At 36.8% G+C, this 23,574-nt stretch overlaps 1 protein-coding gene across 4 annotated transcripts in view; it reads right to left on the reverse strand.

Annotated features, from left to right (window-relative positions):
- Positions 1 to 23,574, reverse strand: part of DMD (dystrophin) — a 2,430,848-nt gene that overhangs the window by 1,693,058 nt on the left and 714,216 nt on the right. For all 4 annotated transcript variants that reach the window (XM_045298663.1, XM_045298661.1, XM_045298660.1 and 1 more), the window contains 3 exons: positions 14,783 to 14,884; positions 14,542 to 14,649; positions 6,574 to 6,753 (listed from right to left, as the gene is read on the reverse strand). In XM_045298663.1, coding sequence (XP_045154598.1) covers positions 6,574 to 6,753; positions 14,542 to 14,649; positions 14,783 to 14,884 — 390 coding nt within the window. The remainder of the gene's footprint in view (positions 1 to 6,573; positions 6,754 to 14,541; positions 14,650 to 14,782; positions 14,885 to 23,574) is intronic.

The raw sequence follows: 23,574 nt of genomic DNA on the forward strand, positions 1-23,574 counted from the left end.
TAGGAATGAAATGAAAATTCCTCCACATTACACAAGATATAAATGAAATACCAAAAGCCAATGTGGTAATCAATGGAGAAAAGAAGAAAACAATCCCACTGAAAAAGGTGAACAGACAAGGATGCCCCTTGTTCCCACTCCTATTTAACATCGTACTGGAGGTCTTAGGTAACAACATAAGACAAAGAAAGGACATCAAATGTATTAATCTGGGGAAGGAAGAGGGAAAACTATCATTATTCGCAGACAACATGATTTTATATATTGAAAATACCCCAAACTCCCCATGTGGAATGTTGGAAGTAATAGAGGAATATGACCGAATGGTAGGATACAGGATAAACACACAGAAGTCAACCAGACTATTCTACATATCATGTGAAATCACAGAAGAGGTGATTAAAAGGTAGTACCCATTACAATAGCCAAGAAATATCTAAGGATATACCTGAATAAAAAAAAAAAAAGATTTGTACAAGGAAAGCTATTTAACATCATTACAAGAAACCAAGAGTGACATCAGCAAATGGAAGAATGTCCCATGCAAATGGGTTGGAAGACTCAATAGAGGAAAGATGTCAGTTCTACCTAAGGCAAGATATAAGTTTAATGCTATCTTGGTATGAATACCACCAACCTTCTTCAAGGACTTGGAAAAACTGATTGCCAACTTCATATGGAGAGGGAAGAAGCCCAGAATTAGCAGACAGCTACTCAAGAAGAAGGACAAAGTGGGAGTACTTGATCTACCTTACTTTAGCAGCTATTATACAGCCACAGTGGTCAAAACAGTCTGGTACTGATATAACAACAGTTATTCAGACCAATGGAAGAGCTGAAAACCCAATAACAAAAACACCAGCATACAGACAACTGATTTTTGATAAGGGCCCAAAAATAGCAAATGGGAAGCAGATACCCTCTTCAATAATTGGTCCTAGAAAGAAATGTAGAAAAATGAAGACCCTTAACTCACTCCATACACAAGAATAAACTCTAGGTGGATCACAAACATTAAGGTGAAACTCCAAACCATTAAGGCCATCAATGAGGGAATTGGGACAAACCTGAGAACCTTGGCGTAGGGAATACATAGGCTATTGGAAATAGGGAAGGATATAAGTATAGAGGAGTCACAAATTGACAAGTGGGATATACTGAAGATAAAACACCTGTGTACATTGAAATAATTCACCAAGAGAGTAATAAGAGTGCCCACCTACTGGTAAAACATCTTTAACAATGACACATCAGACAAAGGCCTTATTACTAAAATTTACAATACTCTGCTAGCTTCAGAAAAGAAAAACACAAACTTCCCACTGAGAAGGTGGGCAAAGGACCTGAACAGAAGTTTCACAAGGGCAGAAATTAAATGACCAATAAATATATGAAAAAATTTTCCTGATCATTAGCCAGAAGAGAAATGCAAATTAAAAACTATGAGATAACACCGAATACCCTCAAAGATAGCTCAATTAAATAAATTAGAAAGTAACAAGAGTTGGAGGTGCTGTGGTAAGATAGAAAGTCTCATCCACTGCTGGTGTACCTGTAGGTATATACAGCCATTATGGAAATCTATTTGGTGATATGTAAAACAGGGAAATCGAGCTACCCTATGACCAAGCAATCCCCCTAGTGAGCATATACCCAGAAGAGGCAAGAAACAAACTATGGTCAGACATCTGTGCTTCAATATTCATTATCACAGTACAGTTCACAAATGCAAGGAGTTGGAATCAACCCAAATTTCCATCAATGGCCAAATGGATAAATAAACTGTGGTATATACACATAATGGAGTACTATGCCTCCCTAAAAAGGATTGATGAACACATGAAGCACATTGCCGCATGGGAAGCACTGGAAGATATTATGCTAAGCGAAGTTAGCCAAGAACAAAAGGACAAGTACAGCATGAGTCCACTGAGGTAAGCTTGATAAATGGGGCATAGTGGAAAAGCTACTATATTCATACATTCCTGTGGTGAGGCCCAGGTACGATGGCAGGGGCCAAACCCAATCCAAGGATACATAAGGCAGTCAACTAAATAGGAGGGGGAAAGAAAGAGCAAAAAAAAAAAAAAAAGACATGGTGGGGTGGGTGTGGATAAGAGCACTAACACACCCAAGGGGAGGGTATTGTTTATATCTCCACAGGAGAGGGAGAAAGTGACCAGGCTTCAATCTGGTGTGCCAAGACATATATACAACATACTGTCACGTACCAGGGAACCAATAGAGAGGTCTGCAGGTCCAGTTCCAATCACAACTATGTGGACCCCCGTCACCGCCCACTTCAGAGGACAACACTGAAGCTACAGTTTGGGGAGATGGCCATGTCTGATTAGAGCACACAAGAGAAATGAAGAAGGATGGAGAGTGATGGGAACACATCCTGGCCCATCAAGCCCCAAGGTCGATATTCCTGCTCAGAGCAAACAATGCACAGAGAGGACCATAGGGCCAGTCCCACTATGAGACACAAAGTCCCTCACTGAACCATAGTGCTGTGGGGTAAAACACTGGAGACAGAGTGCAGGAATTGTGCCCAAGCTGAACCCAACACACTTGGGTGAAACACCAAGGGCATGCAACAGAGCAGCCAGAGGAGTAGAATCACGAAATCCCTAGGGAATACCAAAAATAGACTTTGGAGACACAGTGTGGCACCCCATCAGACTCGACTGGAAAACACTCCTAAAGGTCACAAAACAGACCTGAAACTGTTTATGAGCTTTTTCTTTTTTGTCATTGCTTTTTTTTGTTGTTGTTGTTATTTTACTTTTGTTATTTGTTGTTATTTTTTGTTGGTTTTGTCTTTCTTTGTTGTTTTGTTGGCTTTTGCACTTAATATCTCTGCATGTCTATCTAGATAAGATAGGTGTCTATCTAGATAAGATAGGTGGGATAAACAATGTGGAGATAAAAACAACAGAACCAACAGTTCTGGCAGGATACTGGAGAAGGGGAGGTGGGAGAAATGAAGTGGGGGGTGGGGGCAACCAACCCAGGGACAAGGGAACAACAAATGAACTAAAATCAATGGAGTAAAGGTGTAGGATGCCTAGTGGGGCTTAATCAAGGACAATGTAACAGTGAGGAATTACTAAACCCAAATGAAGGCCGAACATGATGGTGGGGCAAAAGGAAAGTAAAAGGAAATAGAGGAAATAACCAGGAGACAAAGGACATTTATAGAGGCCTAAATACAGACATGGTATGTAAATATATTTATATATAAAAAGAGGGGAATAGATTGATGTACTTATATCTATATGTTAAAAATTAAGGTTGCAGATAGACATTGGGCCTTTATTCAAGTACTCCCTCAACACAAAACACAAGAACACTTTGTTCTAATAATCTGGCACTCTGTGATGTTCATCTTTCCAACATTATCACTGAAGACAAAATTTGTACATAAGCAAATGTGGTGAAGAAAGCTGATGTTGCCTGGCTATCAAAAGATATAGCATTTGGGGACTTAAAAGGCTTGAAGATAAACAAGAGGCAATCTAGCTGAGAAGCAACAAAGCCCACATGGAAGAAGCACACCAGCCTGTGTGATCATGAGGTGTCAATGGAATAAAGTATCAATCATCTAAGACAAAGAACGAAAGTATACCAATGCCCATTGGAGTGGCGGGGGTGGTGGTGGCGAGGAGTGGAGACCCAAAGCCCATCTGTAGACTATTGGTCATCCCCGCACAGAAGGGTCACAAGGAAGAGATGAGCCAGTCAGGGTGAAGTATAGCATTGATGAAACACACAATTTTCCTCTAGTTCTTTAATGCATCCTCCTCCTACTATCATAACCTCTATTCTTCCTTATAAATCAGATTAGATCAGAATATGCACACTGCTACAGATCAGAGCCCTATCACAGGGAATCCAGGATAGATAAACCCCTTAGGGCCAACAGTGAGAGTGGAGAAACCAGGAGGATAAGGGAAAGGTCGGGGGAGAAAGGGGGAACCGATCACAAGGATCAACACATGACCCCCTCCCAGGGGGACGAAAAGCAGAAAGGTGGGTGAGGGGTGACAGATGACAATGTAAGATATCAAAATAATAATCTATAACTTATTGAGCATTCGTGGGGGAGAGAGGGCAGGGAAGGGAGGGAGAAAAATGAGGAGCTGGATACCAAGGGCTCAAGTACAAAAAAATGCTTTGAAAATGATGATGGCAACCTATTTGCAAATATGCTTGACAGAATGGATGAATGTATGGATTGTGATAAGAGATGTAAGAACCCCCAATAAAAGTATTTAATAAAAAAGGTCTAATTATTTTCATCTTGATACAAATTTGAAAAACACTATAATGCAAGTGACCAAGAACTTGAGCTTAAAAGGCATTCATTTCAAAACAACTTTCTTTATCAAACAATGTCAACCCTTCTTAAACATGACAATTTTATGGCAATAACACTGAATAGAACCAATGGGTACCTACTGAAATAACATCACCATAAGATAAAAAATATCAGATTTTCTAATGTATCATTTCTTCATTAATATGATGTCACTGCTATTGCAAAGTAGCTATGACCGAATCACTTATAGTAAGTGGAATCATGTTCTGGAATTTAGATCTTTACTGGATCAATTAACTACTAATAATATATGAATAAAAACAATTACGTTTTTATCTAATGTTGCTAAGGATGACATAAGGAATTATTTCAATTAATATTCTTTAAATTTTAAACATCACTTTGGAATTCAAAGAAAGATTGATATGTGATTGAAATGGCTGAATGCTTTTCTCAAATTGTATTTCTGGAAACAATGCTACAATTTTCATTTCTTCATTTTTCAAAAAATATTTCTTAGCCCTAAAGGAGGCTTCAAAAGATAATCTAATTTCCCCATGAAGTTTTTGAATTTCCCTTATAGTTAGATGTCAAATCTCAGGAAGAAAAGTTGCCTTCACTTGAATGTCTCACAACAGAAGACACACCAAGTGAAAAACTGTGGTCATTGCTTTCATGGGGATATTTACATTGAGCTAAGAATTATGATCAATTAGTATAAGTTAGCTTCTAAATGTCAATTGATGTAGAAAAAACATGCTAAATACTCTAAAAATTAATGCTATTAATTTGAATGATTGACCATATTGGGTTACAGTGAATTGATAACAACTCAATGGCTATGAGTTGAGTTGAATTAACCCATTATTCCATTATATAATATTATAGGTAGGTAGGCAGGTAGGTAAGTTGGTAGGTAGGTAGGTAGATAGATTGATAGATAGATAAAGTTGCTCTGGTTGCATTGTCGGGTAAGGTCACAGCTCAAACTCATGAGGCTATCTGTTCCCCAAAAGATTTACAGCTTCAGAAGACCAATACAGTGTCATTATGAGTTGACATCCACTTGATGGAAGTGGGGTTTTGATGTGTGTGTGTGTGTGTGTGTGTGTGTGTGTGTGTGTATCAAATCAAAGTTAATGTCATTGATTCAATTCTGACTCATAGAGACAATATAGTACAGGTAGACCTGCCTCTGGGTTTCTGAGACTGTAAAGCCTCATCTTTCTCTCTGAAATATCTATCTATCATCTATCTATAATTTGAAATACCTCTTTTACTATCTTTCTATAGTGGTTAATATATATGTAATAAAACATTGTTATTTTTATTTAAAAAATAATCACATGTACAGCACATCATGCTGTTCAAACATCACCCTTTCCTATTTCCAAATCATACTATCACCCTCAGCAAATGCTCAGGGCCGCTTAAGCATCGATTCCTCCTTTCCACCTTCTTCCTAAATGTCTCTAGTAACCACTAGTAAACTTTGGTCCCTATGTCCCAGCCTATTTCAGATGTTACATGTTAGTGGAATGAAATAATTTTAGCCCTTTGTGAGTGGCCTATTTCAGCATAATGCAGTCAAAATATATCCTTGAATTATATAAATAAAATTAGGACATGAAACCACAAATGCAAGTTACATGTTCTCCTAATCTACAATCCTTATTTGTACAGCAAAACTAATTTGCTAACTAACAAATTTGCTAAATAATTTCATCATTTTATGAAATGAATAGTCTTTCGCAGTACATCGAATGATGAGGTACTCCCTTGCTTTAATGGAAATTGGTCACCACGGAAATCAAATGATGTGGGCCTGTGGCCTCTGTTACTACTGCAAACTTCCATTACACAAATTACTTTCCTTCCCTTAGTTTACTTTTTTTCATATATAAAATAAGGGAGTTGAAAAATGGTTTTAGTGGTTCTAGAAAGATCTCATTATGGGTAAGATTATGACATCACAATCCCATAGCATTTTTGTCCAACTGCTCTAATTCCTTCACTCCTCCATTGTCATGTGGAAATAATTAAACTCTTAGATAGTTACTAGTTAGCCAACCAAGTCTCATTCTTCCATGTGTCCTACATCCTCCAATATCAGAGTAGACAATGGAGGCATGTTTATACTCAACCAACATTGGACAATAATCCCTAATCTAGGGACATACATTAGAGGGTTGTAGCACTGCTCTTGCCACACGGTTCAGAATCTCCAGGATTATAAATGGTACACTCACCTGTGCTGAACTCTTTTCAAGTTTTCGGGCTAAGTTATTCCATCGCTGTGCAAAGTTGTCCATCCATGTTTCCATCTTTTGGGTCACCAATTTATTTTTCAGTGTTGAAAGAAGGTCTTGGTTGAGTGAGGAGAGTTTGTCCATGGTTTGCTTTTTCTTTTCTAGATCTGTTTTTAATACCTATTGAAACAAGGAAGATCAGAGAATAAGCCTAGATTGCATTGCGTAAATCATTGTCCATTCTTCTCCCATAAGTGTCTCATTTATATAGATAAGTGTGCAAATCATGTCTGCAAAAGATCAAAAGTACATAAATATAAGTAGACAATTACAATTCTAGGAAGCATCCCTAGAACCTTGAGTAGAGAAAGTGTCAAATGTAAAATAATGACCTACGACGATTTATCTATAATCCACCTAGTGAAACCAGTTAAACCAGTCCCCATTGGGTATATTCTAATACATGGCAGCTCCTTGTGTGTCAGAGTAGAACTGTGCTTCGTGGGGTTCTCAGTGGATTATTGTTTAAAACATTGATCGCCAAGATTTTTTTCTGAGATACCTCCAGGTGAACTCCATCCTCCAACCTTTTGGTTGGCAACCAAGCACATTAAATTTTTCTTAACTACTCAAAGAACTCGATCTATATGACTACCCATGCAAGTTTATGTATCAAGTATCAACTAAAGATACTTAAGAACAGCCTTTACATATTTCAAACTGTTGATTGAAATTATAATGTGGCTTCAAAAGTCAAAACATAGCTCCACCTACTGAGGTTACATTTTATTATTGAAAGTTGCTCAGTCATCTCGTGGGGTATTGATGCATTTCCTCTTTATTCTGAAGAGAATTCAAGGGGAGACTGACTTCCAGGTTTCAGTAGATCTGAAGAGGAGATGTCTCAGATGAGAATGATGGGTTTTGCCATTTGGAACTTCTGGAATTATCCAAATAGAATCATCTTATGATTTCCCCCACCGTTTTAACATTCTCTTCATGATTTGAAGATAAAAACTGTGTTATCTGATTAACTGATATTTAAATTTATCAAGCCTTCATTCTTTAATTGACATCAGACTATTTGAGTAGTTATCTTCCTAGAGCTATTTTTAGAACTCATTAAGTAATAGAATGGAGTCACTGAATACTGTGCAAATCCTTGGAAAACAGGTTGCATGTTTTATAAGGGCCCATATGGTTTAGGAAGTAACTTGTATGTCATTCATATTTCCCAAATTCCAGGAAGCTATAGGGGATGTATGTTCCCTTCAGCTGATGGGGAATGGACATCTAAAGTAGCTTCTGTGAAGTGAAATCAGTACATCAAGACAGCTTATCATTTCATTTATCAATTAAGGTCACTTTGCTCCTTGGAAATTTCAATTTTCAGGTCCCTAATGTGGGTCCCTGAGTTAACTTGTAAGCAAAGAGTAAGAGGGGCTAAAAATGACAAAATTCTCTCACAGGCCCTTTACAATATCCTCTTTTTGGCAGCATCAAGTACTAAGAACATAGTCTAAACTGTGATACCAGTCTCTCCAGCATGTAACCCTTACAAATAGCAAATACCTTTTTATGAAGCCCTGGCACATGCGGGCTCATGAAGTGTCAAGGACACAGAGAAGTGAACGCACTCGCCTCTAAAGGAGACTTTAGGTAGCTATTTTGGCATGTCATTTTGGCGTGTCACCTACATTGAGAGTTCTGAATTGAAGAATAGTCTGGTGCCCCCTTTAATATTTTCTGTCCTTCATTCAGAATCTGCTTCATCTGTTATACTTTAGATTAATTTATGCCATGCGTAGGGAGAAGACAAGGATTGAAGTTCATTTCTGATTTCTTTCTTTAGAGAACAAATCAGTTTGTTCACATTCTTATTTTGTCTCATCTCAAAAGTATGCAGTATATGAAAATATGAATGCACATATATAAGTGTAACACATATCAAAAGAAAACTCAGTAGTGGAAACCAAGAGTGAAAAATGTTGGACAAGTTGATTATTTTGAAACTTGCAATTTAGCTTCCCATTAAATTCAAAGGCATATTGGACGAATAGAAAAAAAAAACTTTTCCCAAATAATAAGAGTTAAATTTGCACTTCACGTATGTCAATTGCCATTTGGGAAAGCATATATTCCTGTCACTACTGTATAGGGATTCATTACATTTTTATTTTCTTTAAATTTTTGCATGAATATGAGTATATGGTACTATAAGCCATGTATTAAAATGCATGCACTATAAATCATGTATTCTCATGTAAATTTAAATATCAAGAAAAACCCTTGCTAACCCAAATCTCTACCTAGCAAATTGCAGACATTTTAAAAAGTGATGGCAAGTGAGTGGTTTAGCCTCTACTGATTTCCTCTTGTTTAATCCAAATCCACTCATACTCTCTCCTTTTTCCCTCTCCATAATCTCCAAGCTCCCAAACGACTCTCCATAACTAGCAGACGAGAGGAGACAGGCCATTAATCACAATTTTGAATCATGGTAATGAATTATCTTCTCCATTTTATGCTTGAGTGCCATTTATATTAAAGTTGGTTCTTATGTGTGCATCTTAAACAACTGGGGTTTAATTGTTACAAATTATAAGAATATTTTTACAATTCTGAGTGTCAGAGGCCCACAGACCTCTGGAAAACTCAAGAAGTAAAAGAAGGCTTCAGAAAAATGTATGTGACTAAAACGTTACATTTTATATAGGCGCTTATCATTTTAATGATACTCATTACCAGCATTTTCATCATCGTAATCATTAGATAATAGCTAGTCTCATGGACATAGTTCCAAGTTCGGCATGAAGCTGCAGGTAGTCACTGTGGCCCAACTAATAGAACTAGGAAGAGACAGACACATTTCTCAAGAAGGATAGGAGCTGAGTAGAAGTGAAAGAGGAGCATAGACTTCCAGGATCTTAATTCTGCCCCACAGAATGCCGCAGGGTATTCTAACAAAAAATGTCCTTTTAACTAGCAAAACTTAATTTAGTTCCTACTCTATTTAGCTGTAGTTACTTATCTATATATAAGTAGTCTTCCATGGCACCACCAATGTTTCTTATTATACGTAGGTTGACAACTGCATTGCCAAGGGTCAGAATCACCTGGGATGTGGCCAAATAATTTTCATTTCTAACAAGTATCCAAGTACCACACTTTGAGGCCCTATCTGGTTAAATTCTTATTGAGTGAACACAGGATTTTGGAGCCAGGTCAAAAATCCTAAGAAAAGGGCCACTTTGTCATATACTTATGGTTCTCTACCAAGTACTGGATCTGTCGCGTGTTCCAATAGCCCATGGAGAGTATATGCAATTCTGTAGTAGCACACTTTCTATCAGAACACCATGCTTCTTGGAGTTGTCTTTTCTTGGTAAATAATAATAACTATACCACCAGCGAATTTACACAGTGTCAGATTCTTGTCTGTGATTGGGACACTTGAATTATAGTTTATAATATCCTACACATTTTAGAATTTATCACATATGGACACACTTTCTTTTTTCTCCTTTAATTTTATTTATTACACCCTTTAAAAATCAGTTTTGATCATAAAACAAATAAAAGGTCAACTTACATGTTATATATAAAACTACATATCTTGAGGAAATGAGAAACCAGTGTCTCCACCCCACTTTAACCTCCAATGAAAAATTGGAGAAGGTCTCATGGGCTGTGATGTTATTTCAAAACAAATTACACTCATTGTAAATAAAAGAGAGTTTCAGCACACTGTATCTATACCTACATATCTAGTAAGAATTGGTGACAGATGGTACCTGATTTGAGTCTCAGATTGTGACATATTTTAATGAACATTAAATTCTTACTCACTACCTGAGTCAGCAGGGGAATTTTACCTCAAATTCTAGACCAGCTGTCAGGTTTTGTTAATTGGCTTAAACTATCAAATGGCAAGACTTATAGGAAACATATTTTCACTTTTTTCACAAGGTAACATAATTTGAATTCTAAACATATTGGAAAATTATTGAGACGTTGTTATGAAAGTAATGTTATGGGTTGGGGGCTAGCAGTCTTTTACACCCCACGATGTCAACATAGTGGTAAATGATTTGCAGAATTCACAGTGCTCAATTCCAAGTTTCATTTCTTTTCTTTCTTTCTTTCTAGAAATTAAACAATATGAGAACTTTGTAAATGGTTTTAAAAGCTAGGATTTGAATAGGATGTTTTAATGATCATATTGAAATTTATACTGAATATTGAAATTTCAAGTATGTCCCTAACATAAAAAATGATACCGCAAATGACTACTTCTGGATCTCAATTCCCTCTTCAGAAATAACTTAGGTAACTGTTCCCATGATACTTCAGGCATGTAATTTGACTGGGAATCCACTAATTGATTTATAAGATCCCTTCCAGTTTTAACATATTTGGTCTTGTCACTGTGTAGCTTCCTAAAATCAACCTTGTTTACCTGTAAGTCTAATAAAAAAATATACAAAGGGACTCACACTAGCTTTGGAAATTAGGATTTTTTTCCAACTCAAAATAAATTTTCACTAGTCTAGCATATGGCATTTTCCAAATATGGTTCTTATAATATCTACTACCAGATGCTCTTCTATAATTTGACTTTGGGTTAATCCATTAAGAGGTGAAGTCTAGCTCCCTAAGTCTAATCCCCTTCCCTGGTCGGTGACTGTTTCCAGCAATACAGTCTGGTAATTTCTGAGGCTATACGATGTTTAAAGACAAATTGAAGAAAGCACTTCACGTTTCTGCCTTGTTCACTGAAACAAACATGCTTAGAGCCCTTAGCCTCCCTGAAATAATTCTGGAAACTTTTCAACATTTCTATCCTGTGGAAAAGCCTTTGGTTACTAGGCCTAGATTTTAAGCTATCGCAACACAGGTGTTAAGCAGCGTGAGGGACTATCTTCATATGATACCAGCCCTCGCTATCTAGACTTCCCAGTTGAAGGGTCCCGAGATCCCCAAGCCCTCCTTTCTGTGTCTTCTTCAAACCTCTGACCCATAAAATTAATGAGCTTAATTAAACAATCATGGTAAGCTATAATTTTTGGATATAATATTACATAGTAATCATAATTGACAGAAAAGGAAGTTTTGCCTTCTGAAATTTCTGCCCTTTGCATATTGATGGGCCCTTTTTCATATAAAGATGGGTTCTTTGATAGTTTCTATTGTACAATTATCTCTTTAATGTAAATCTATTTCTTTATTTATTGAATTATGCTTATTGGCTATTACCATCATTATCCACAATGCTGTAAACATGATGGTAAATAGAGAACTTACACCTAAAGAGGCTGCATATGAATATATATAATACAGAAATTTTTTATTCAACTTATCCAAATCTTAAATAATTATTATTCTTTTAAAATAAGTAATTTCTCTTCTATTTTTCAATAGAGGTTAATATTGCAACTGAGAAATTCAGAAGTCATTTCCAACATCATTTTCTTACCACCGTTTACTCATAATACCATCTCATCATGGTCTAGTGGTTTCATGGCTATGCATTAGGTTATGATCTGTAAGCCGCTCCATGGGAGAAAGATGGGGGTTTCTATTCTCATAAGTAATTAAAGTCTCAGAAACTCAAAATGGCAGTTCTACCCTGTCCTACAGTGTTGCTATGAGTCAGCATCGACTCCTTGGCAATGAGTTTGATTTTGGGTTTTGGTTGGTGCCACTTTATACCATACCCAGGGCTACTGCCTTAATTCAGTTCTTCTGGCTGGTTTCTTTATTACCAAAAATCACACTATCAAAGGAAATTCAAAAATTATTTCCTATCAATCACAGAATAAAAACACAAATATATTACTGGTATTTTTGCATTCAGATTTTGATGTCTATAGAGATTATTTTGAATCTGTCTTCAGTTTTATCTCACTCAAAAAAAACCAATATATAGTCTATCAATTATTTGTTATCAAGAACTAGTAGTTGATATGTGAATCTATATAAATTTAAAAATCTAATATGATTAGTAATTATGGATTATATATTACAAATAAACATTTAGTTAAATGGTAGTATTAATTAAAATACTTGGGCAATTTATTTAAGATTAGCCTTATGAAAATGATTTACCTATTGTGATCTAAAATGTACAGCATAAACACAGATATGAATGTATTCCTTTAGGTATAGTTATTAAAATTATTTACCAATTTTTGTTTCACAATAGTTAATGCCAAATTAAAGCTTAATAGAGTTGATCTATCAAACCTTTTAGAAAATTTTCTTTATATAATATTTTACTTAAAATAATAAACTGATCCTACTTCATGGAAAATAATAAAATTGACAGAAAGACAAACTTAAAAAAAAATTTTTTAATCCTCTAATGTCCAACTTAAAATAAAATGACTCAAGAAAGCCTTCCCCTAGAGTTCTTGCACCTGCCAAGTGCTCTCATTTTTGAAAACACCAGGGGCACTTACAATCAGTTCCTTTAATTATTTATTCATTTGCTTTAATGTTTTTGTCTTGTTTTCCAAACTATGGGATAAGCCCCTTAAAAGTGACTATAACCAGCTCATGTCCTTCTCTTGTATTACTTAGAGTTTTGCTAGTACATTCCTGAGTTAGTTAATTGTGCCAGCCTGGCCGATAATCACATGTGGTGCTGGTTGAAAGGCGGAGGGATAAATGCGTGGTGAAGCCTCGCCTTTCTAGTTCTCGGGTCTCTTGTTTTGTGATGGTTGCATCGGGTGCAGCTGCCTTAGCAGTTCCCTGCTACAGCTTGCAAGATGGATTTCCTACAAGACATCCCCAAGGAGAAGCCACATGGATCTACCCCGATGCAGCCCTGGGTGCTGGAGCAGCCATGTGGAGACCCCTGCCAGTGCTGAGATGATTACACATTCACTGACTCAGCTTTCCTCCTGCAGTCGGCATTATTGCTTCTGTTTTGTGAGGTGAAGGACTTTGTGGACTGGTGTTGGGTATGGGTTAATGTTGGACTTGTGGGCTTGGGCAGTATTGGGTTGGGATGTTTTCGTGATGCACATTTTCTTTGCATAAAACTCTCTCTTATACGTGAGTTGCTGTGGATTTGTTTCTCCAAAGTACTCAGACTAATACAAATCCTTTAAAACTTTCTGGATAAAATATATTGAATTTTTCTATGTTTCTTAACCACCCTTGTAGTTACAAGAAGAAATCACAAGGAATTGCAAGAAATATTGGTGGTAGTTACATAATCTATTGTTAAAAGTGAAGGGGTGGAGTTTAGCCTGTCAATCAGGTCACAGCTTAATGACCTCATTTGGAGGCATTAAGGAGGTAAATAGCTTGCTGGAGGTGAGACACTTGCTCACTCCCTGCAAGAGGCAAGACACGTGGAGCTATGCTAGAGCCCTGAAGCTGAAGGAGTCATGTGCCATCACTGAGCTACTTCTACTGCCACTGGATCCAAAAGAATTCCCACCCACTGGCCTGTGATCTTCCTGCATTTGGCATCATTGCATGTGTTTCGTGAGACTGAAGAGGAATTTATAGATTGGTACCAGACATATGGCCTAAGATCAGACGTATGGACTTGATTTGGACTAGGATGTTTCCTCAATATTCAATTGCTCTTGTATATAAAACTCTTTATTATACACATGAGTGCCTACAAATTTGTTTTTCTAGTCTACCAAGACTAACACAATATTTAACAAAGACTTCTTACTGTAACTTTTTTCTTTTATCTGAAGTCTTAATCTGGAACTGCTATATATTTTATCTGGAAAAAATTAAATTAAAAACTAACTAAAAAAGTGACCCGTACCTTTCCTATTTTAATGAAGGAAAGAAAAAGGTACCATTGATGAGTTTACTTCGATCTAAGCAAAAATGATGAACATTTGGCTTAAGCTTCGAGAGGATAGAAAAGACTAATTAGTGGTTTTAATATGCACTATTATGATTTTAAAGGAATATTTAAATGTAAGAAATACATACAGTAAGTTTTTGGAGGCTTGATAACTTTTCATTTTGATCCTTAAAGCCAGTAGTTGGAATCTTTTTCATTGCATCTTCTTTTTCTGAAAGCCATGCACCAAAAAGGCACTGAAAAAAAAGTTTAAAATTCTAAGAAGTAATCACAATATTAAAAGTAGTTCACCAGCTTTTCTGTGTCAAGTGTTTAAATTTAATAAACCTCCATCCCTTTTCTGTCGCAATTTCCCCCCATGAAACTCACCTGTTCTTCAGTAAAACGTTGCCATTTTAGAAGGATGTCTTGTAAAAGGACCCAGCGATCTTCTGTCCACCGGCAGATGTTTGCCCATCGATCTCCCAGTACCTGAAAAACAAAGACCATAACACGTTAGTAAATTATTCACTGATGACCATTTAAAATGGTGTCAATGCTTGTGAATGACTCTGGTTTTAAGCTCCTTATATATTCTAGGTGTGATGTATTCTTCAGTGTCTCATTCTAGTGATTGTGCCTCTGTATTGTCTTTAGGTTATATCACTCAGTCATTTACCTCACATTGAAACACCAAGACACTTAAAGTAATAAGAAGTAACCTCTGTACCAATATGTGATGTGTCTCCACGACAAGTGTAAGATAGCAAAAGCATACATATAGAATTAAATTTTTTTCATTGGTGGCATATAAAATGTGTAGCTTCTGAAGCTCAGAAAGCAGGCTCCAAAGAAGAAAACTTGATAACTAAACAAAATTCCCCAAAGACTCTGTGGCACAATGCTGTATAAATAGAATGCCCTGATTATAGGGGGTGGGGAGATGCTCAGTGATTAAAACGCATCTACATGTGAACTTAAAAGTGCATACCAATGTTTACTACAAAAATACTGAAGCTTCCTATATCTCTAAACTATTCCAATAAGTAAATGAACATTTTGCTTGAGTAACAACCACCCTGCCTTTAGCATGTTGCTCGTGGTTACGTATGCATAACATTTTAATATGTAACACAAACCACTACTAAGAAGGTGTGGATAGAACAAATGCACATTATGATGAGATTTCTGGGCAAAGGGATAATATTTTTTAAAGGTTTTTTTTTTTTCTTTTTAACATTTTATTAGGGGCTCATACAACTGTTATCCCAATCCATACACACATCAATTGTGTAAAGTGCATTTGTACATCGTTTCTCAAAACATTTTCTCTCCATTTAAACCCCCGACATTAGGTCCTCATTTTTCCCCTCCCTCCCCGCTCCCCCCTCCCGCATGAGCCCTTGATAGTTTATAAATGGGTATTTTTTCATTTCTTGCCCTGTCCACGTCTCCTTTCATCCACTTTTTGGTTGTCTGTCCCCCAGGGAGGAGGTCACACACAGTTCCATGTAATCGGTTCCCTCTTTCCTTCCCCTTCTCCCTTTACCCTCCCTGTTTTGCCACTCACACCACTGGTCCTATAGGGCTCATCCATCCTGGATTCCGGGCAAAGGGATAATTTTATGACCAAATAAAAAAGCAATTTCTTCTATCACTTCAGCACCATTATTATGCATCTTAGAGCTTAAAATTCCAACTTTTTGTGGTCTTCTATAAATAAGAAAATCATTTTCTGATATTCCTTGAATCTTTATTTTAAAGTATACAAAAATATGGGCATGCTTTCTTTAGCATAGAATTGGAGCTTTAAAAAAAAAGGGAAAAAAACTGTTTACAACTCATAGTGTTGACCAATATATTCAGGATTTAGCATAAATCTTGACATACAGATTAACCACTCTACTCTCAGGGTTCTTTCATTCCTACCTCCAAAACCAAAACAAACTAAACTCACTGCCATAGAGTTGAGCCTTTAAGGTCAGCAGTTCTAAACCACAGCTGCTCCATGGGAAAAAGATGAGACTTTCTATTCCAATCAGGATTTATAATCTCATAAACCCACAGGGGCAATTCTATTCATGTCCTTCAGGGTCACAATGGACACATTTCCCTTGCAGAAATTAATGTGTACATTGAATAGTACAAAGACAAATATTATGAAAAAAAACCCACATATTCCTACATGGTTCAGAGAATCATATATCTATTTTTAAAAAAATGCTTATTTTACCATCTCCTCAAAGGGACATCCACACATGGATAAATGGCCAGTAGTAAATATTTAACTATATTATCAATATGATCATGTAAACATATGCAGCTGAGGTACAAGCAAGCTTTCAGGTTTTCTTCAGAAATATCAAGAAAAAATGGTATTACAGCCAGCATGAGGTCACATACTATTCCTATTGTTTTTAGCTTCACTCCTTAATCACCTCCCTTTGAATCATCTTCTCTTAGGACAGCAGCCATAGCTTTACAGTCGTGATGCACAGCAAATGAATGGATTCAGCAATGGTCAACACTTAATGATTGCAACTTTATAGATGGATTTTTCCCCCTAACATATACCAGGTTTTTGTTGTTTTTTGTTTTTAGTGAATTTCCTGCTGTCCATCAAATTGGTTGTGGATAAATGACCTTCAAAATGAGAAAGTTTGGTCTCTTAACCACAAATGACACCATCTGTCTAATTTGATGATGCAGATAGAAAAGGTCAAAAAGTCACAAGGGGTGGGAGGATAAACTCAAACTGTTTCATCGTGTTCAAAAAGAAATAAAAGGAACAGAGAGTTCAAAGCCGGCATGATATCTTTAGTGCATCCAAGTGCCCATGTATACAAAAATGTATAAACCCTCACTGTGTTTTTGACTCCCCATTTAAGTGAATGAATCCCTGGAGCTTTCAGAAAGAATGCATGTTTTTTTGGTTTTTGTGTTTGCAAGGCATGGCGGTGGGATTGCTCAAACTCACTCAATACTGTTGAGTTGATGCTGACTCATAGTGAGGCTGTTGGGCAGGGTACAATTGCCCCTGCAGTATAAACTAAAAGAGCATCTTAAGCTTGCAATACTAGCAAATGAAAGTGAATTCATTTTAGTAGGCCATCCTACGAAATAAGTCTAAGTAATGATCCCACAATCTAGAATGCTAAAAATGATAGAATTTCTAGAAATGGTGAAAATATATGACTACAATGCACTTGGCATTGCATTTTGTCATTCATTATATTAATAACTTTACAAAAGTAACCAAATACTACTTTAGGTACATGATCAAGCTATTTAAGCCAACTATTTTAGTAATGTAATAAAAAGTGTCCTTTATATTTAAATAATAATTATGGATAATTTGGGGTAGTTCCTTGAAGTTGATTTATAATTCAGCTAATATATAGGTTACAGCTAATGAAAGTATCTGCTCCATTCATTCTACAAGCATGACTTTATCTAAACAACAAGTATTTATGAAACATTTATTCTCTCACAAATATGAACAGAATAAAGACATTTAGGAGAGGTGTGTTCCTTGGCACTATGTAGTATCTCGCAAAATGTTAAAAGTAAGTATGTGCTAAAACAGGGGGGAACAACAACACATTTTAATTACTAGAAGTAAAATGAATTAAAATTGATGCTCCAAAAGCATCTATTGTAGTTTAAACCCCAAAATTCAAGTGAAGATCGCTGAGAATTTGTGTTTTATGAGAGAAATAGAACAGTACGTAGAACTAAGTAAGCACTTACATTCATGTCCTAGGGTGATCATTTGCTTAGCTTACTTACCAACATTTGTTTGTCTTTTCAAATTGTAAAACAACTTTAACTACATAATTTCATGTACTATTCCTGGCAATTCTTTGAGGAATTATTAATATTACTTTCTCCCTGTGTGACAAAGTTACTTGTCTGGGAAATTTATGGCTGAATCATTCTAGTCTCTCTCAAAGAAGATACTAATACCAACTTCTTAAAGAATTGTTACAACTATTAATAAGAGTATGGTTTGGAGAAGTGGTTTTTAACTTGAAACAAGTTATGTGAGTGTTGTTTGCTATTTACATGTTGCTTGATCATTGTTTTTATATCAAATCATCTATGAACTTCCAAGGGTCATGTATTTAACTATACTCAGTTTAGAGAGGTGCTTATTAAATCGTCACAAATAGATGTTCAGCTTTCAAGTCTGTCCATTTTTTTTGAAAGATTCCCAAAAGCAAGATTGCATAAATATCCTTTAGTATAACATTCCATAGCATAAATCTATCTTGCACTCAAAAAATGCTCAATGAATTGAATCAGTCACATCTGTTATAATGTGAGCATAGTGCTATCACAGATCTCAGTGAAATTAGATAAGTGAATTTGAAACTGCTTGTATACTATACACATCTGCCCACATATAGACTTTGCAATGATATATGTGCAAATATGAACAGGAATATAGAGTCCTTGCATGTTTGGAATTACCTATCTATTGCTTGTAAGTAGAATTGATTTACAAAGGATAGAGATATGAACTAGAAAAATTATGTCAGCTTTAGAATTACTCAAAGGTATTCTTTCCAACCATGGCCTGAAAAAGTGTAACCAAACTGTCATGCAGGCATAAAGCATTTGGTGCAATAAGCTAACTACTTTTTTTGAAGTCTTTATAGGAGGATTTGAAATTTCTAGTGGAAATAAACCAGTACAGTCACTCCCTGTTGCTTTGCCTCCCATTTTAAGTAGATGAATTTTTTGAGCTTTCCGAAAGAATGCATGATTTTAGTTTAGGTTTTTGTTTTGTCTTACTTATTTGCAAAGAATTGATCAAACTCACTCACTGTGGTCGAGTTGAAGCTAACACACAGGAGAGAACTGCCCCTGTGAGCTTTTCTGATTATGCCTCTTTCTGGGAGTAGAAAGTCCCTTCTTTCTCCTGGAGAGGAGGAAAGTGGTAGTGCTAGGTAAATAGCCTACACATAAATGCAAAGCCAATGAAATCTAACACATCACAAATGATAAGTAGATATTAATTATTATTTATATCCTCATTTTGTCCCAGCAGTGACAGAAGCTAAAGGTCAGTTTACTTATTCTAATATTTCTCTGGGGTAAATCATACCTCCATTGCCATCCATGCTTACAGTGTCAATGGGGAGAACTTTCCCCTTACTTAATCCACATCTCTGTATTGTTCTATGTGCCAAAGACATTCTTCATCTGAGTTTGGTTGTTTGCGTGAGTTGGTTTTTCAAGGCAAAAGTGAAAAATGATTTCCAAGGAGCATTTTGATAGAGGCAACTGGGGAAAATTTGACAAGCCTAGGTGGTAACACTAAAGCACAGTGACCCTTGAATTCATTTAAGCCAGTGATCGAATGTGAGAGCATTACCTTGCCTATCAGGATTAGCAATGAGATAAAGTGTTCCCCAGGAGTAAGTCCAGTAAGGAACATAGAGTTATGTACTATGGAGCACACATCACCTGGGATTTATGAGAGAGGGAGACAAAAGGAATGGAATATCGCCATTAAAAACACTGTTGATGTGGTAGGCTAAGGACTGGACTACTAACTGCAATAGTTAAAACCTATCAATTAGGATGGAGAGGAAAGAGGAGGCTGTTGGTGCTCCAGTAAACATTACAGCCTCAGAAATGTTCTATAGCATTTCCATGAGTTGAAGTACACTCTAGGACAGGGGTTTTACAATCCTCATTCAATGAGTTTTATGTACAGTACGTCTTCGATGAAATAACTCACTTCTTGATTATTCTTTCTTACTTTAAAAATAATGATGATGTTAACCAGGATAAACAATGCCATTAAACAACTTGTTCAATGAAATATCACGAGATTCATAAGGCAGTGAGAAATGGGTTACAGTACTATTGAATAATGTTTAGCTAAACTAAGAATCCCTTTTTAAAATTTACATCCCTTCAGAGACATGTAACAAAACGATAACCAGAGTGGTGTAGTATAAAATGGCATGCCTGATATCTTCACAGTCTAACAGGTGGTCCAGGATGGAAAAATTGAAAAACATATTCAGATGTGTTAGGAAACATGTACAGGCAGTATTTCTGAAGACATTCTTATTTCTGTTTACCATCTCCATCTGCCAGTTTCTTATTCTGTGGTGGCTGTGTGTGGTTTGACACTTGAAGCGGTATTACACATACCACGGGGTCACCCAGCGTGTATAGGTTTCAGTGGAGCATCCCGACTGAGACAGACTAAAAAGCAAAGCCAGGCAATTGACTTCTGAAAATTTACCGAGGAAACATGACTAATCCCAGACCATTTCCCGCAACTTGAAGTAATTTACTCCAGATATGACACCAGCAAGGACTGTCACTAGAGAAGGACATCCAGTTTGGTAAAGTGTAGAACCAGTGAAGGAGACAACAGTTGGATTATACAATAGTGATAACTATGGTCTCCAACATACCAGCAACTCTGAAGCTAGCACAGGGCCAGGCCATGGTTTGTTCTACTTTACATGGTGTTCCCAGGAATCAAAAGCAATAGGACAGTGACTAACGCAAACTGCTGTAAAGATCTCCTGAATGAAGTTCAGTTATTCACAGTTGTCATGTCTAAAGGCACAGCTCAGAAATTAGGAAACTGCCATTTCAGGTGAGTTTAGTAAGTTGTCTAAGGTGACAGAGGCCCGAGGATCCAGAATTCGACAGGCCAACCATCCATCTTCTTTCCTGATGCCATTCACTCATTAGGGGAGTCAAAATGAAACAAACAGAGGGCTTCAAATTGGGTCTAAACAACTTACAGGAACATGTATGATTTTACTGTGGTCAGGTGTCATCAAGTCAGCTCCAACCCATAGAGGTACTCTGCACAACAGCAGGAAACACTGCCCAGTCCTCAGTCATCCTCACAATTCTTCCCATGCCTGAGCCCATTGTTACAGCTATGATGTCAATTCATCTCCTGGAGGGCCTTCCTCTTTCTCAGTGCCCCTCCACTTTACCAAGCGTGATAACCTTCTCCAGGGACTGGACTCTCCTGACAACATGTCCAAAGTTTATACGGTGAAGCCTTGCCATCTGTGCTTCTAAGGAGCAAGGTGTATAAATGCACTTTATTTTAGCAGACGTTTATCACTTGATTATTTTCACATTTGATTGAATTTGCTTGACAAGGTTTTGAAATCACATATTCTAATTTGATGGAAAAACATTTTTGACATCATAACTCCATAGTTGTTTAAACCACATTAAAGGAGCTGATAAATCCTTAGATTTCCAGATCAGGGAGAGGTGTTTTTTCATTACAAGGTTTTCTTTTAAAAGGCAAATAGATATGTCTAATTCATTAAGAGAACCATTCACATTGGTAATTATATTGCAAATGGGGTGAGGTATCAACTAGGCAAAGTACTTTTTTTTTCAATGGCATGTTTAAGTCAGGATCATAAATGAATTATCTTTATGAGTTTATAAAGTGCTAATGAACAAATGCAGAAGAGCCTTACTGTTGTTGCTGTTGCTATTATTTGTGGACCATTATTTAATGTTCTCTGGCTGTTTAATAAACCTTGTTCTTTCCAGCTCCCACACGTCTATGCAATTGGGATACCAGAAAATAAAGAACAAGCATCTTAGGAAACATTCCAGTATGACAATTCTTTCCAGTTTTCCTCACATTCCCAGGCATTCTTTGGTAGCTTGAGGTTGTACTGTGCCTTATTGTTTAATGCCTCAGACACTGGGCAATCTGTAAGGTGGGAACTTTACTATTGTGCTTAAGGTCTTGAGGAATAATACACCGTGAAGTGCACATATTGCTTGAATGTGTCAAAGTTGAATACTATCATTGTGGTTACCGATAGGGGCTTTCTCCCATTTAATGGCTCAGAACTCTCTTTTTTCTATGTGATTCATTAAAACCTTGTCTACTAGTTGCTTATGCTAACAACAGAGCACTTAATGGTGGATTGGAGCATAGATAGGAGATTCAAGGAGACTTGGTGGTACCCTGGGATAAATGTAGAGCTGCTAGCCACATGAGTGGTTCAAATTGAACTCCAATTCCAAGAAAGAAAGACTGGGTTTCCTGCCCTCTTAAAGAGTTATAGTCTCAGAAACCCAAAGGAGCAATTCTACTTGGTTCTATCAGGTCATTCTGGGTTCTGTTGGACTAGATGGCAGTGTGTAAGACGTGTGAACCTGTGATCGCTCTACTCTAAATTCCAGATTTTTAATAATAAAATGGTACCTTTAAATTTTCTAAGGTTGGGAGCTGCCAAAAATTCAAGTTAGACTCTGAGGAGGAAGTGCTGGTTTTTGTTGTTGTTAGGTTCCTTCAAGTCAAAGCAATATCATTTTGGCCATGAGTGAGCTGAGAACACCAGGAAGATGTTTACAGGTATGTTACTGACAATGCAAAGATTGATTGTTTGGATCAACACAAACTATGGATAACCTTGAGAAGAGTGGGAATTCTAGAACATTTCATTGTTTTCATGTGGAACCGGTGGACAGACCAAGATGCAGCCAATTGAACAGAACAAGCCTGTGGTTTAAAATCAGGAAAGATGTGCATAGGGCTGTGGGTTGTGTCCTTTCCCCACCCGTATTCAATCAGTATGCTGAGCAAATAACCTGAGAAAATGGACTCTGTGAAGAAGAAGGCGACATCAGGCTTGAAGGAAAGCTAATTAACAACATTTGGTATGCAGATGACACATCATTGCTTGCTGAAAGCAAGGAGGAATTGAAACCCTTTCTGATACAAATTAAAAAAAATCTCTAGCTTTCAGACTGAAGCTGTGAAGAAACCCAAAATTCTCACAACTGGACAATAGGCAACATCATGGGAAGGGGAGAAAAGATTGAAGTTGTCAAGGACTTCATCTTGTTTGCATCCACAATCAATGCTCCTGGAAGCAGCAGTCAAGAGATCAAAGCACATATAGTTTTGAGCAAATCTGCTATATAAGACCGCTTTAAAATGTTAACTACAAAAGATGTCACTTTGAGGACCAGTCTCAAGTCTGACCGAATCATGTATTACCAACATGATCTACATGTGGACGTTGAGCAATCAATAAAGAAGGCTGAAGAATAATGAATGCATTTAGATAATGGTAGTAACAAAGAATGATAAAAGTACCCTGAGCAGGCCTGTCTGGATAGGACAGGCTGGATAAACAATCCGGAGGAGAAAACAA

Source organism: Echinops telfairi, unplaced genomic scaffold (assembly GCF_000313985.2).
Source record: "Echinops telfairi isolate 266 unplaced genomic scaffold, ASM31398v2 ScPeMD7_7436;HRSCAF=8474, whole genome shotgun sequence".
Lineage (NCBI taxonomy): Eukaryota > Metazoa > Chordata > Mammalia > Afrosoricida > Tenrecidae > Echinops > Echinops telfairi.